This window comes from Onychostruthus taczanowskii, unplaced genomic scaffold (genome assembly GCF_017590055.1).
Source record: "Onychostruthus taczanowskii isolate IOZ18803 unplaced genomic scaffold, ASM1759005v1 scaffold25, whole genome shotgun sequence".
Taxonomy (NCBI): Eukaryota; Metazoa; Chordata; class Aves; order Passeriformes; family Passeridae; genus Onychostruthus; species Onychostruthus taczanowskii.
This window is the reverse complement of record NW_024499796.1, coordinates 7,928,035-7,943,457: the sequence shown is the minus strand read 5'-3', so window position 1 is coordinate 7,943,457 and position 15,423 is coordinate 7,928,035. Positions and strand designations below refer to the sequence as shown.

At 51.5% G+C, this 15,423-nt stretch overlaps 1 protein-coding gene across 3 annotated transcripts in view; it reads right to left on the bottom strand.

Annotated features, from left to right (window-relative positions):
- RXRA (retinoid X receptor alpha) overlaps window positions 1-15,423 on the bottom strand; it is a 99,790-nt gene that overhangs the window by 11,971 nt on the left and 72,396 nt on the right. For all 3 annotated transcript variants that reach the window (XM_041406403.1, XM_041406405.1, XM_041406404.1), the window contains exons 4-6: window positions 15,140-15,319; window positions 4,559-4,728; window positions 102-231 (exon numbers count right to left, since the gene is read on the bottom strand). In XM_041406403.1, the coding sequence (XP_041262337.1) occupies window positions 102-231; window positions 4,559-4,728; window positions 15,140-15,319 (480 nt within the window). The remainder of the gene's footprint in view (window positions 1-101; window positions 232-4,558; window positions 4,729-15,139; window positions 15,320-15,423) is intronic.

Below are 15,423 nucleotides of genomic sequence, written 5' to 3'. Positions count from 1 at the left end.
AATCAGTTAAAGATTTTCAAGCTGCCAGGACCTAAACCTGAGGGCACAACCAGTCCCAGGGGACACTGAGCAGTGCCCACGTGGGGACAGATGTCACTCACCTGCTCTGAGCAAGATGACCTGGTCATCCAGGGGCAGCTCGGAGAAGTGGGGGATCCTCTTGGCCCACTCCACCAGGGTGAAGAGCTGCTTGTCTGCTGCCTGGCAGATGTTTGTCACCGGGTCATTGGGCTGCCAAAAAAAACAAAATAAAGAAATTTAAAAAAAGAGATGGAAAAGCTTGGAAAAGGCAGAGTGAGGAAAAGAGAGGCTGGAGGAGCAGCCTGCCTGCCATCCCTGAGGTGGGTGTTATCACTCACAGGCAAGGGAAGTGATTTGGCTGCTCCACCACGAGGGCTGTAATTGTTTTTAGCAAGCCCCAACATGGGAATTGGGAGTGCTGAGACTCCATATCCATCACCCTGACTGATGAATCCAAGCAGCTCCAGCCTGGGGAAGGGCAGACTCCAGCCTCTCCCAGCTCGATAAACCAGCACCAGAGGGGGCATTACAGAAAAAAAAAATCCAAAAAAAAAAGAGAAAACCCCTTTCCTTTGAAATATTATCCAGTAACAGAAACCATCTGCTCTCAAGGAGGACAGTCAGCCTAAACACACCAAATCCCTGTTTAAAGGAACTGCTCACAGCTCAAGTGGATTTGTGATTAGGAACTGGAAGAGCCTGTTTAACCCTGGGGAAGGCTGAGCTCGCTGATCCAAGCGAGTCTGTGGGGTTTACCTCTCTGGACAGGGATGCATGAGCCCTTCCCACCTCCCTCTGTAATCCCTGCTGATACCCAGCAGCTTGCATTGTACAATTAGCTTCCCTCCATGTCCTTAAAAGAGCAGTTTCCAAACTGGAGGAGAAGTGTTTACTTCACCCCTGGCTTGCAGGGGGAAGGGGTGTAAATTCAGAGGAAGAGCAGACAGGAATGTCAGCGTGACCTGTGGCACAGCCCCCTCCCAGAGGGGGCTCCCTCAGAGCCCTGGCAGCAAACCCAAAGCTCTGATGCCTCCGTGGCCAACATCTCCCATTCTCCAGGCTTAAAAATAGCCAGGATTTGGCAAGCTCGGGGCACCTGCCCTGGGAGCATTTCCACCTGTCGCGTGCAGAGATGGATGGGCACAGGCTGGCACCGCGCAGGGATGGGCCCCCCCTGTCCCACCCCGCTCCAGCAGCTCCCCCAGGGCTGCAAGGGCAGGGCAGTCTCGCCCTCAGGGAGCTGGGGCTCTTCCCTGAGGAAGGAGAGGTGAGCAGGGACCGGGCTTTTCCCAGGAGAAGGAGATCAGATTGGATTTCCCCTGGAGAAGGGGAAAACTCAGAAGTGCGTGTGAGGAGGAGCTTTGCAGGGTTCAGGGTTCCACTGGAAGCGCTGGGAATGTGGATATTCAGAGGCAGGAAGGGGGAGAAGGGACACCAGAGGCCCTGAACATCCCTGACCTCAAGTCTGATGCCAGTTTGCTCAGCCAGGTGGAGAATCCTGGCATCCAGGTGGGGTGGGATGGGGATCATGACTTATGCTCCAGCAGAACCCAACCCTTGCGGCAACAAGGGCCTGCAGAGCCCCACAAAAGGGGTAATTTAGGTAAATCAGATGTTTTTGCCAAAGCTTTTATCAGGGCTGGCTCCCGGGCAGGGGCTCCAGGTGCCCCAGCCCTGGCTGTCCCTCCGTGGGCAGCACAAGCTGTCCCCAAGCCCTGGCGCTCCAAAGCCTCATCCTCGGCTTCAGTTCCACCTCAGATGGCAATTCCTGGAACCACCACGGCTCTTCCTGGCAGAACCTGATCACTGGAGCGTGAGAAGCAGCTAAAAGTATCCAGAGGGCCCTGCCTGGCTCCAGGAGGGGAAGGGCAGTGCTGGAAACCCTCCCTGTGCACGGAAAGCAAATCCCCTCCTGCAGTAAATAAATAGCAAGGGCTCGGTGCCGGGGTGTGACAGAGCCAAAGGGCACCTGATCCTCCTGGAAAACTGCAGCTGATCCTCCTGGAAAACTGCAATTGGAGGCATCTTCCACAAAATGGGGACTTGAAACCAGACGTTCAAAGGCCAGTTAAGAGCCAGTGGGGAGGGCAGCTCTCAGGTACAGGCTTTGCCTTCTGGCCAGGAGCCTGTCCCAGGCCCTGCTCGCAGGGCAGGAGCCCAAATTGCCAAGGCATGGGGCAGAGGCAAAGCCACCCCCTGGGACAGGGACATGGCACAAGGTGACAGCCACAGCCACGAGGGCTTGGAGGGACAGGACAAGGGGGAATGGATTTGAACTACAAGAGAGCGGGGTTAGAGCAGATATTGGGGAAAAATTCTTCCCTGGGAGGGTGGGGAGTCCCTGGGGAAGCTGTGGCTGCTCCATCCCTGGAAGAGCTCAAGGCCAGGCTAGATGGAGCTTGGAGCAACCTGGGATAGTGGAAAGTGCTTTTAAGATGATTTTAAGGTCCCTTCTAACCCATTCTGTGTGGGTGCCAATCCCTAAATCACCCCACCACCCCCATCCCAGCCTGGCAATGTCCCTGCAGGTCACCAGCCCGAGTGCAGAGGCACAAATCAAAGCACCCAACACACGAGGCACACAGCAAACAGCTCAGTGTTCTCCCTGTGTTTATCAGGGCCTCGATTTGTCTGCCTTTCCATCACCTGGGCTCTGGGGAAAGGCAGCAGCTCCTCTGTCTTCCCTCTCCTCATCCCGTGGTGGCCTCGTCACCGGGAGCTGCTGATCTCATCCATCTGCTGAACCTGCTACAAATGTCACCTCGTGCTCGACAATAACAGGGCATTTCAACGAGCCTCCTGCTTCTATTTAGATGCAACACACATCCTTGTTCACAGTAATGCCTGTTGAATTATGCAGGAACCGGCTTTCAATTTGAGGAGACTCGGTGCCAGACGAAGCCATTTATTTCAGCTCCCTCTCTGGGGTTTGTTTTCAAGTCAGCACCAGGCTGGCTCCAGCTCCCCTGAAGGATTTTTGATCCTGTGGGCAGTCAGAGCCTCTCTGAGCCCCTCACTAACTCCTCCAAAAAAACCAGCCTCGTGGGGATGGATCCTCCTCCTAAATGCAGGTGAGGGTTTGTACCTGATCCTGTGCCTGATCCTGGAGTTTCACTGAGGGATTGGCTCTGTCCATACCACAAAGCCTTGGATATCCAAGAGCCACCTAAGAAATGCTAGGAAAAGCTGTCTTTGCAAAAAGAGCATCCCAAAAAGCCAATTACAGCTGTCCTGACTCCCAGATCCCTCACAGAATTCTGCTGGAAGGGACACTAAAGATGCTCTATTTCCAACCCCCTGCCAGAGGAAGGGATTTCTGACTCAAACCCTCCAAGCCTCATATAAAGAGAGAGATAAAAGTATTGTTGTAACAGCAAATAAACACTGCAGAGTCCTTGCACTTGCTCGGAATAGCTGCATTTCATCAGCTCAGCCTCACAGCCACCCAGCAGGAACTGCACAGGGGTATTTCAGTGCATGAGCCTGCTTTCTCAGCTCAGCCTCACAGCCACCCAGCAGGAACTGCACGGGTATTTCAGTGCATGAGCCTGCTCTCCTGGCTCAGCCAGCCCAAATGTTGGCAGAGTGCAACCTCTGAGTCCCTCAAAGGAGCAGGAGATGCTCCCCACTGCAGCCTCAATTGCTGTTTTTCAGAGGAATTCCTCTATTCCTACTGCTTATAAAGGAAAAAAGGCCATGGAGGAGTGGGGACTGTCCCTAACACTGCCTGGGCTGCAGAAGGTCCATCCCAGAAATGCAATTTCAGAGGAGGCTTTGGCTTTCTCATTAGGAGGCTGCTGCTTTGCAGGGAGATTTCTCCCTTTTGATAAGGGAATCTCATAGGAAAGGACCCAAAACACTTCCCCTCACTCTCCACAGAATCCCAGACTGGTTTGGCTTGGAAGGGACCTCAAGACATCCCCATCCCAACCCCCTGCCATGGGCAGGGACACCTTCCAGCAGCCCAGGCTGCTCCTGTCCCATCTCCCTCTCATCCCTCTTCTCTTGGGCACACAACAGCCTGGTACAGCCCAGATGCTCCAAGCAGGCCCAGTTATAATGCAGGTTTCTAACTGGGAAAAGAACTTGAAAACCAACTCATAGGCAAATTTCTCCAGATTTTCTCTCCTCAGAGCCAAGCAGCTGCTTAATTCTGCACCTGAGGAGTCACACCCTCATTCTCAAGCTCTTATCTCTCTGCACTTCAGCCACACAGGTTTATTGCCTCAATTGGACTCTGAGCTCTTCAGAGCAGAGTGCCTTCCTGCCTTTCAGCACTGAGAGCTGCTATTTACAATAAAACCTTCTCTGTGAGCCTTTTAATCACTCCTTACAACACCTCTCACTTCCCTGTGGCTGCGGGACAGAAGACACCAAACGCTGGTGGCTGCTGGCTCTGCCCTCCAGGGGCTGGGCTGGCTCACAGAGCCTACAGCAGAGCCAAGAATTGCACTTTTATTTTCCACAGAGGACAACCCCTCTGTGCCCCAGCTGGTCAGTCTGATGTGCCAAAGAGGGGCTGGGCAGAGGTGCTCACCGAGCTGGGGGTCAGGCCCATGTTTGCCTCGATGTAGGTCTCTGTCTTTGGCTCCACGGCGAGCTCGGCCTCCAGGATCTTCTCCACGGGCATGTCCTCGTTGGCGCTGCTCGTGGACTCCACCTCGTTCTCGTTGCGGTCCTTGCCCCGCTGCCTCTCCTCCTGCACGGCTGCAGGGACACAGAGGGACAGTGGCAGCGTCAGACTGTGACAGGAGGATGGTCACACAATCACAGCGTGGGGAGAGACCTCCAAGATCATCGAGTCCACCCCATTCCCTGACACCTCAAGTCAGCCCTGGCAGCCAGTGCCACATCCAGGCTTTGTTAAACACACCCAGGGAGGGAGGGGGACTGCACCACAGAATCACAGAATAACGAGGTTGGAAGAGACCTCTAAGATCATCAAGTCCATCCCTAACACCTCAACTAGACCAATAGCACCAAGTGCCATGTCCAGCCTTTTTTTAAACACATCCAGAGATGGTGATTCCACCACCTCCCTGGGTAGAGTGTTCCAGTATTTTATTATTCTTTTGGTGAAAAATTTTTTGCTAATATCCAACCTATACCTTCCCTGACGTAGCTGGAGACTGTGTCCTCTGGTTCTGTCAGTGCTGCCTGGTGGAAGAGACTGATTCCCACCCATCTGCAACCTCCCTTCAGGAAGTTGTAGAGAGAAAAAAAAAAAAAACCACCTCCCCAGGCACACAATTCCAGAACTTTATCACTCTTTGTGTGGAAAACTTTTTCCTGATATCCAACCTGCATTTCCCTTGGTGCAGCTGGAGACTGTGACCTCTGGTTCTGTCAGAGTAACGTGGTTGTCACCACTGAGTCAGGAAGGGACAAGTGACACAGACTCCAGGGCAGAAGACTAAAGAGGCTAGACACCCCCAGTTTATTGGAACTCCCTCTTTTATACACTGGTCCCATACAGGTGGACCTGACTGGTCACTTAATCAACACATTTCACATGATTGCTTAATTAAGAAGACATCCTTCGGTAAACACCTTCTGAGGAAAACAACTTGCTACAAACACCACCTGCAGATTGTTCACCATTCTTTCTCTCTGCCTCCCTAAAACTTCCCAGACCAATTCATGGGAAAGCTTGTCTGGCTTTCTCTCTCTCTGAGCAGACTGTCATCTCCACAATGTGATGGCTGACCCTCACAATTAAAAGGCAAATATGATGTACATATGTTAAGAGAAGTTTTAGAGATTTATAGTTATGTTTTACCCCCCTTGTGCTGTCATCAGGGGGTGGCCTGGATTTGGGACATTTGGGAGGGTTGGCTCATTACCATGGCAGCTGACCTCCAATCAAGATTTAAGGAAGTCATCTCCACCACTGGACAGTGAAGAAGGAGTCAATGGACAGAATTTTGGAGGAGCTAAAGGGTTAAAATGCAAAACCTCCATTGTGTGGAGGAGGACACGGTGGGAAAAATCCTCTGCTCCCGGTGCTGTAATATTTTATCTATTCAGTCTTCTGTTGTATTTTTGGATGAGGTTTTGATAAACCTTTTAAAATTTTTGGAAGTGAGTAGCATTTCTCACAGAGTCACCTCCAGTCCCTGCAGGTGACCACGAAACCCCAAAGCCCCTGCAGGATCACCCCCCTCTCTGATGTCTGTTCCCAGTGTGGCCAGAGCGGGATATCCCAGGCAATGTGAGGTGGGAAAAATCCTCTGCTCCCGGTGCTGTAATATTTTATCTATTCAGTCTTCTGTTGTATTTTTGGATAAGGTTTTGATAAACCTTTTAAAATTTTTGGAAGTGAGTAGCATTTCTCACAGAGTCACCCCCAGTCCCTGCAGGGGACCACGAAACCCCAAAGCCCCTGCAGGATCACCCCCCTCTCTGATGTCTGTTCCCAGTGTGGCCAGAGCGGGATATCCCAGGCAATGTGAGGTTTGGGGAAGGCAGGGAGCAGCCCCAGCCTGGGAAATCAGCTCTATGTCAGGGATGATCCTGCTTGGACAGGGAAAGCCCTTTCTCTGCAGAGGGACAGGTCCTGGAATGAAAAAGGTCAAAGACAAATGATGGAAAGCACCACAAAGGAAGCCACACTTCGAGTCACTGCGGGAGAGGGAAGGGGGTGGGTGAAGGGATAGAATCAGGGAATCCTAAAGAAAAGTCAGGTCAGTTTAAAGCAGAAATCCCAAATTCAGCCACCTCTGAGGCTGGCAGTGCTGAATCTCCCTGGAGGCCATGCCTTGCCCCTCTCCAGCTCCCATGGGACAGAAGCTCCATGCAAACATCCTGCCTTTGGCTCCAGATAGACAGGAGAGACCTGTCCCAAATCCTGTGGGGTGGGAATGATCTTGCCAGCAGCCTGTCACATGCTGCTGAATTATATCTGAGCAGCTCAGAGATGAGAAACACTTACTAGATGCTAATAACATTATTATTATTATTATTAATGACCTCCCTTGGAAACCTGCACACGCTTTTCCTACACCTGGAAGGCAGCTTTGTGCAGCTGCAGTGGGAACTCTCTCCTTCTCCATCACCTTGTCACGGACCCTAAATCCCACACTTTTCCACACACCACTGTTTCCCACAGCACATTTGAGCCCACTCTGCTTGAGAACAGCCCAAGCATCTCTGGCCACGAGACACAACTCTCTGAACTCACCCAGCTCTTTGCTGAGGCATTCCAATAACGTCAAAACTTGCTATTTATCGACAATTACCCCAGCACTCCCTCCCTGCTGCATCTGGGAGCAGGTTATGGGATGTTCAGGCAGAGCAGCAGGGGCACAGGTATTATTTGGGGGAAACCAGAGCTGGCTGTGACACAATGAGGCTTTTCAGACCATTAGTGAGAGCAGCTCTAGGCCAAGTGCAAAACCAAACCCTGCAATATGAAATTCCAGGAATATAATATAATATAATATAATATAATATAATATAATATAATATAATATTGAAACACAGGCTAAAGGAGCCCTCTCTGCCTGTTGATGCCATTATCCCAGCTCCTGGGGCTGATTCCCAGTGCTCTCCCTCCTTCCCTCAGCATTGCTGTTTGCTGCATGTCAACAGAGCTCAGGCTCTGCCATGTGAAAGCTGTTATGCAAAAAGGCAAGAGGTTCCTTTCTGCAAACTTCTCTGGGCTGCAGAGGCTCCCCAGGCCCACCAATGTTTTCTGCTGGGCTGCCAGAGCCAGGTAAACTCAGATTTGTGTCGTGGCTTTTGTCCATCTGGAGTGGATTCTTCTTCTTTTTCAAGCCATCATAAAGCCCTGCTTTAATTTCTCCCCTCCAACCCCACTCCTGCTTCTCCAAGCATCAGAAAGAGGGAAGTTTTTGCTTAATGCCAAGCCTCCTTCGGCAGCACAGATGCACCACGATTCCTCTGGGCACATTAGAGGAGATGAAACACCTACTAAATAACAGAAAGCCTGAGAGAAAGGCAAAGCCTCAACAAATGGGATCTTATAAAAAGACTTAAATGCCAAAGTGCTGATGGAGATTTGCAGCAGCTCTCAAGCATGAAGGTGCAAAGTTGGGATCACTGGGGTGGCTCCAGCATGGTGTTAACCCCAAAAACACATCCTCGTGCTGGACATGGGATTTGTGGCAAAACATTGCACAGGGCTGGGCAGACAGGGGCTGCTTAAAGCCTTCAGTCTGCAGATCTCAGCCTCATCAGTGCCACATTCCTGGGCTGAAGAGTCAGACAAAATTCAGGGGCTGTGGGAGAGGATCTGACAGGGCACCTCGACTGCGATCAGGCTGAACCCAGCTGATACAAACAATTCAGAGACAGACGGGCAGAGATCAGACATGCAAGGAGTTCTTTCTATTGATCCGAGCTCGGAGCTGCTGCACCAGAAAACTGGTGCTGCAGCTCCTGCAGAGCTGGTCAGGGGACAGTGACTCATCCCAGCTCAGCCCCACGCACAGCCCGCACTGCAGCAGTGACACCCCGGGCACAGCAGATGGCACAGGCACACCCAGCAGCCAAAGATAAACCCAGCCCTCAGCAGGGAGCGTCATCTGCTCTGCCACACCCTGCTGCCGAGCCCAGGCAGCCCCCTCCAACGGCAGGACAAGTGTGGAATCACTTGGCCATCACTCCCGTTCACCCATCCATCATCCATCCATCCATCACCATCCATCCATCATCCATCCATCCATCATCCATCCATCCATCCATCTATCCAGCCATCCATCCCTCATCCATCCATCCATCCACCCATCCATCACCCATCCATCATCCATCCATCCATCCATCCATCCATCACCCATCCATCCATCCATCCATCCATCCATCCATCCATCCATCATCCATCCATCCATCCATCCATCCATCATCCATCCATCCATCCATCTATCCAGCCATCCATCCCTCATCCATCCATCCATCATCCATCCATCCATCACCATCGATCCATCCATCCATCCATCCATCATCCATCCATCATCCATCCATCATCCATCCATCCCTCATCCATCCATCCATCCATCCATCCATCCATCCATCCATCCATCTATCCACAGGCACAAGCCGAGTGGAAAATGTCCAGATTTTCTACCATCAGCCTTTCCCTGGAGTTCCTGAGGATCTGATAAGCTGTTGCTCCTTCTTAGGAGAGGTGCTGAGGGACACATCACCATCCCAGGAAAAAATGGGGTCTGTGTTCCTTGAGATGCAGGGAAAAAACTACACACAGAAGAGAGGAAAAAAAAGAAAGACAAGTGGTTTTTTACCCAGGAAATCTGGGAAAATCTCCAGCAGTGAGCAGACCCCTCACCATGCAGACCTAGGACCTCATCCCTGGAGTCCATCCCCACTCTGCTGGGGATTAGTCAAACAAACCACAGTGGAGATGACAAAAACACATTTTTCAAATGGATCTGGTCTGGGAACTGCGCTTCTTTGTGGCTTTGGTTTTTATTTATGTTTTAAGAAGAGAAACAGCAAGGTGGACCTGCATGGCAGCTTGTCTGGTGACACCAAAACAGGAATAACCTTGTTCTTCTCAGCTTCCCAACAACACTGCTTTTCCTGGTCCTGAGGGTGGCAGAGCTTTGGATGAACAGAGTGGGTCTATCCAGCTCAAACGCAGGAGCTGAGGCAGGAATTTGGGGCTGGCTGCATCCCAGAAAAGCCCCTCGTGCAAGGCAGAGCTCTCCCAAGCTGTGGCCACGCCGTGTCTCCAGAGCTGAGCTCCCCAGCCCTCTCCCCACTGATGATGGCTGTGCCAAAGCTTTTATTTCTCTTCAAGGAGCCTCGGATGGCTGAGAGCTTTCCCAGGCTGGTTTTCTAAACATAAGGGAATCATTTCAACCTTGCAATCCACTTGAGGAGAAAAAAAGATGCAGTCAGAGAGCTCGGAGAGGCAGCCCCACCTCCTCCAGCTATGTCTGAGCCCAGCCAAGGACAGAAGCCTGTGTTTTCCATGGCACCTGATGAAGAGCCTCTCCTGTTATTCTGCCTGATTTGGTCTGTACTTGCCTCAGGCCACTTGCTGTCATGTTTCATCCTGAGCTTCTCCAGCCCATCTGCACTTCCCCAGGTCATGGTACAGCAAGACATGGAGCCCCGTGTGTCCAAGCCACTCCTTGGTGACCTCTGGTGTCTTTAAAATCCAAAATGTCTCATCCTGTGGACTGCAGACGAACCTCAGCTACCCAAGCCCGAGGGCTGATGTGCCAAAATACCAGATCCATCCTCCTTGGACACCTTGGCTTTGCTCATGGGGCAGCATCTTATGGCTAAAAAAGCAGCTTTGAGTCCATTGCAAAGTGCCACCCAACGAAGTTCTGGTGCCCAAACCAACCCCTGTGGGTGGCCACGCTCCTGGGCACTGCACTTCTGCCCCAAAGGAATGTCAGTGGAGGCAGGGAGAGGATTTTCCACAGGGCAATGGTGTTTCTGAGAGGGCAGGAGCAGCACAGCTTTGTTTATTTGCTGGGAGAGACCTGGAGGCTACAGCAGCTCCAGTGACACTCACCCAAGTGTCAATACAGAGCTTTTTGGGATGGAAATCCACCCCTCCAGGAGCAACAGGGTGGGGGTTGTTCTTTCAATGGGGAAAGGATAATTTACTGCCCCAAAAATGGGATTTTCTCAGGGAAACACCTCTCTGTGAACTGAGCGCACAGGGGGAAGGCAGCAAAGCTCAGCCCAGAGAGCCCCAAACCTGCTCAGTTTCAGTTTTCCCCCATCCTGCAGGTTATTTATGAGGTGCTGGGTGGGGGTTATTGGGCATTTTCGTTTCTCTCACACTGGAATTTATTGGGCTCTGCTGCCTTTCATGAAGCCACATCTCTGCTGTGTATCATCAGCATCTTGAAGCATTTATGCCCCAGGTACCTGTTTATATCCAAAATGCCAAGACAGCTGAGAAAACAAATTCAGACAGTGTTTCTTCTGCTTTGCTTTCGTGTGTCACCTTTTTTTTTCTTTTTCAGAGGTGCAGTTTTCTGCTACTGTAAACAACCTCAAAAGCTGCGACACATGAAATAAATGGGGTTTTTTTCCTCCAACATTTTCAACTGAACACTGTAATTTTTTTAAGGGATGCAAAATACCACCGTGATAATTAAAAAGTGTAACTTCAGAGTGTTAAAAAGTGGATTGAAACCTTTGCATGCAGTTAGTTCACAAGAGGAACAGCTCTGGAAAACAACAGCAAAAAATCTCTAGCTCACTTCACTCTCTGGACACTGAAGCATAAACAAACAGCAACAAAAGGAGAGAAAACCATAAGCCAAACTCGTTTTTTCAACCTAAGAGCATCCTTAAAAACAAAAAACCCCAAACCCAGCCTCATTTAACCAGCTGGTTTAAAGAGCAGCACTTTAAAAGGATATAAGAAACAAGCTCATTAAGCTGGAAGACATTTTCCATTCCAAAATTACTCCTAAAAATAACTGTGCTCTTGAACTTTGCCCCTTCACTAGGCTGTGGCCACTTGCCTGCTTTCACATTCACTTGTGGGTTGGAAACCTGAATTCCTGCTCTTTGTCCCCAGATTCCTCGTGCTGCTGAGGGATGGTCCAGGAGCTGGGATGGCCCAAACTGCAGGGGGATGCACAGCCATGGCAGGGGATCAGGCACAAGTCCATGTGGGAATCTTCAGTGCCTCTGGGCTAAGTGACTGAGCAGCTCCCTGGAAACACGGGAAGGTCTCCAGGCTGGGGAGATGCTGCAAGTCCAACCTTTCCCAGGCTGAACCCCTCAGCTTGGCAAGTGAGAGGGGGGGAAAAACCAACCCACAAACACAGGAAGAGACAGAATTAACTCAGGCTGTGAAGTCTAACAAAGCCCTGAAGTCAGAGAGCAGGCGTGCAGCTGGACAGATGTCCTGGATGCTCCGAGCCCAGCTCGGGATCTCAGCTCAGCAGCTGCACCTGCACCTGGGTTTAGGAACAACTTTGGGCTCAGCCATGCAGCCTGAACTGCAGGTGCTGCAGGGGAAGAGCTCTCTGCTCTCCAGATGGGCTCTGAGATGCACCAAGAGCCGCTTCACCCGCCTGGCACCAAAGCCCAGGCTGCAGCTGGCATGCGGGAGCCCAGCGGGTCGTGCAGCCCAGCCTGGCTCTCCCCAGGAGCCCCTCACGTCCGGGGCAAGGCTCTGGGAGCCGGTTCCCAACGCTGCTCCCTGTGAGCGGCCACGGGAGCATGGGAAAGGCTCCTCGCTGGTATTTCCTGCTCCCTGTGCGATCCCGAGCGCTGCCAGCACTCCTCAGCCGGGACAGCCCCAGCTCACCACGCCCCCGCCGACCCTGTCACCTCTCTGTCACCTCTCTGTCACCTCTGCTGTCACCCCCTGCCACACAAGACCCCCCCGTTCCAAGCCCCCTCCCCGGTGTTTACTCTTCACAAGAGCTCTGCCTCCCCGATTCCGAGGCAATTCCCAATTTTTCCCTCTCAAAGCCAAGGCTGCTGATGCACAGACACCTCAGACCCTGATGAGGAACAGATTGAGCACGGAGAGTTCAGCTCCTGGATGCAAACAGCCACCCCCACAATAATAATCCCTGCATTAGTCAAGATCCCTGATGGTAATCTTAATTTTGTTGACTATCCGGTATTTAGTGGGAGACAAGAGTATAAAAAACCAAAGCCTTACACAGCTGGCAGAAAATCATAGGGGAAAAAAATGTTCCCAGTTGCTTATTTATTATGGCTGCAGTATTTCAGAAAGCATGGGGCTCATTCACTGCGAATGTTGGGATCTCTCTGACGTGTTCCTAGCAGGGAACAGCCAGAAGGGATGCACACAGCAGGAGGAATCCTCTGCTCCTGCAGGCTTTCCCCTCTTTAAGCCAAGATTTGTAGCCCTGAAGGATCCCTGTCCCCCAGCAGGGCCACCCTGGGTATGCTGCTGCTTCGGATGGGCACAGGGTCTGCTCTCAGTATGTTCACCTGAGACCCTCAGCTGCTGGGATCAAACCTCCATCAGGTTGATTTTCCTTCTCTAATCCAAATTCTCACCCAATAACCCTTTTCCTTTCACCCTCTTTAAATGGAGTACAACCTTGGCTCTCACTCCTCCTCCCAGCATCACTCCCCAGCCCAGCCCTGCCTCGCACTCAGCCCAGCACTGATTTTAGAGGCTTTTACTGTGCTTGCACTAAATCCCAGCACCTCTGGGCAACAGGAGAGACACTTCCCAGCAGGAATCTGCTGTGCCTTTACACAGCTATAAATTAGGTCTCCAGAACAAGGTGTTTTTTAGGGAAATGAGGCTCATAACCCAGGCTCTGTTATTTAAAAGATACAAGGGTTTATGCTAGAGGATAAAAAGCCAGCTACATTGTGAGTACTTAGGCAATGCAGGATTTAGCCCAAAACTCTTCCCTAAAATAGAGGTGGGAACAGGAGAGATGTAAGGACAATTCCAGTCAGCTGGGATGGGTGCAATGGGAAGAAACCTTTATTTGACAAATCTGGTGAATATCACACATGAAACTCCAGAGCTCAGCAAGACCCAACTTCTGACTTTCAGCTTTAGGACAACTGAGACATTTCTGTGAGACACTGAATTTTTAGGTTTATAACAAGAGACAGGGGAGTTATTCCAGCTTTCCCTACATGTGGATTATGCCTAAATCACCTAATGATTGCTGTCAAATCACCAGTTCCTGCCCTTCCCCATCCAGATCCATCAGCACTGCCTGAGCGCACTCCTGGAGTTACCAAGATCCCATCTGTCACACTTTTAAATAATTGTCTGATCATTATGAATTCATTTGCTATTCATTGTGATAATGTTAATCAAGATGAATTAATAGAGTCCTCACACTGTACGTGCTCCCTGGGGACTTCCACCACCATTTAGAAATTAATTAATGGACCTGTAATTTTTAGCGGCGCTGCCCATGCAATCACCACCAAGGGCAGGCAGGCAGCAGGTACCTGCTCACAGGGTGGCAGAGTTCCAGCATTCCTGCTGCCTTTCCCAGCCCTGCACACCTTGTTCTGGGGGGCTGAAAGGTAGCTGGGTCAGTGGAAGGCTCTGGATACAGTACCAGGGGAAGGGGATGCTCTGTATTTCTCTCGTTGAACACACAGGAGAATTCTTGGCTTCTTTTTGGTCATCTGAGACTCCCATGCCTCAGCCTTTGATTCAGATTTTCCTCATCCTGCTGCACATCTCCTGTGGGATCCAGTATTGCCCAGTGCTCTGCACCAAGGGCAATGCCACCCCCACTCCTGCACTGCCCTGAACGCCTCAATCTCTCCATTCCATGGTCTGCTGGGGCAGGAACGTTTGTTCTGAGCACCCAAGGGTTAACTCAGCAGGGCCAAGGAGGTCCCCTGGGTGCCCTGGCAATCCCTCCACACCTCCAGCACAGACAGCTGTGACACTTGGTGACTTTGGTCCTGGGGTAACCCCATAACCTGAGCGTGGCAGGGTTTGCCCAACACTCAGAGCAGCCCCAGCACTGCCCTGTTTATCCAAGGCTCCAGACAGGCCTAAGTGCTCTTCAAAGGCTCCCAGGCTGGAGCTGTGGGCCAGGGCCAGAGCAGGGCTGCCTTTATCAGCCTGTCAGGGAGGCAAGTGTGGCTCTGAAGATGTAAGGGGAGAAAGCAGCACAGAACTGGGGTCACTCTCACGTCATGTCTGCTAAAAGCCTGTTCTGCCAGCTAGATTAGAACAGATGCAGTCAGCATTTAAAAAGATCATTTAAAAGAGGCACTGCTGGCGAAGTTTAGATCCTAAATTTAAATTCCACTAAGGAAGAGCTATCTTAAAGAGACCAAACTGCTTCTTCTTCCCAATGAGAAAAAAAATACAGCGCTGGATTAGATGCTGAGTTGCTGGCACAGGAATGCCCAGAGAAGCTCATCCCCGGAAATGTCCAAGGCCAGGCTGGAGTGGAAAATGTCCCTACCCATCACCTACACACTGCTCTGGCACTGAGTGCTGCTCCACAGTGAGTGACACTACGAACAGAGACTCTGAAGGCCACCAGATCCTCTGGCTGAGGCGCAAAACCAAACCACAGGCGAGATTTTTGTCAGCGGAGCGACGACACCCCTCGGCAAGGCCGACACCACCTCTGGGTGCCCTCCAAGCTCCCTGCAGCCCCCTGGCCAGGCCTGGCCTTACCTTCTCTCTTCATGCCCATGGCCAGACACTTCTGGTAGCGGCAGTACTGGCAGCGGTTGCGCTGGCGCTTGTCGATCAGGCAGTCCTTGTTGTCCCGGCACGTGTAGGTCAGGTCCTTCCGCACCGTGCGCTTGAAGAAGCCTTTGCAGCCCTCACAGCTGTAAACCCCGTAATGTTTACCTGGGGGAGGGATAAAATTCAGGTTTAAAGGCGGTCCCAGATCCTTTCTTTGCCTGCAGATCTTCCCAGGGTCTCCCTCAGCTGAGTTTTGGGGGGAGCAGAGG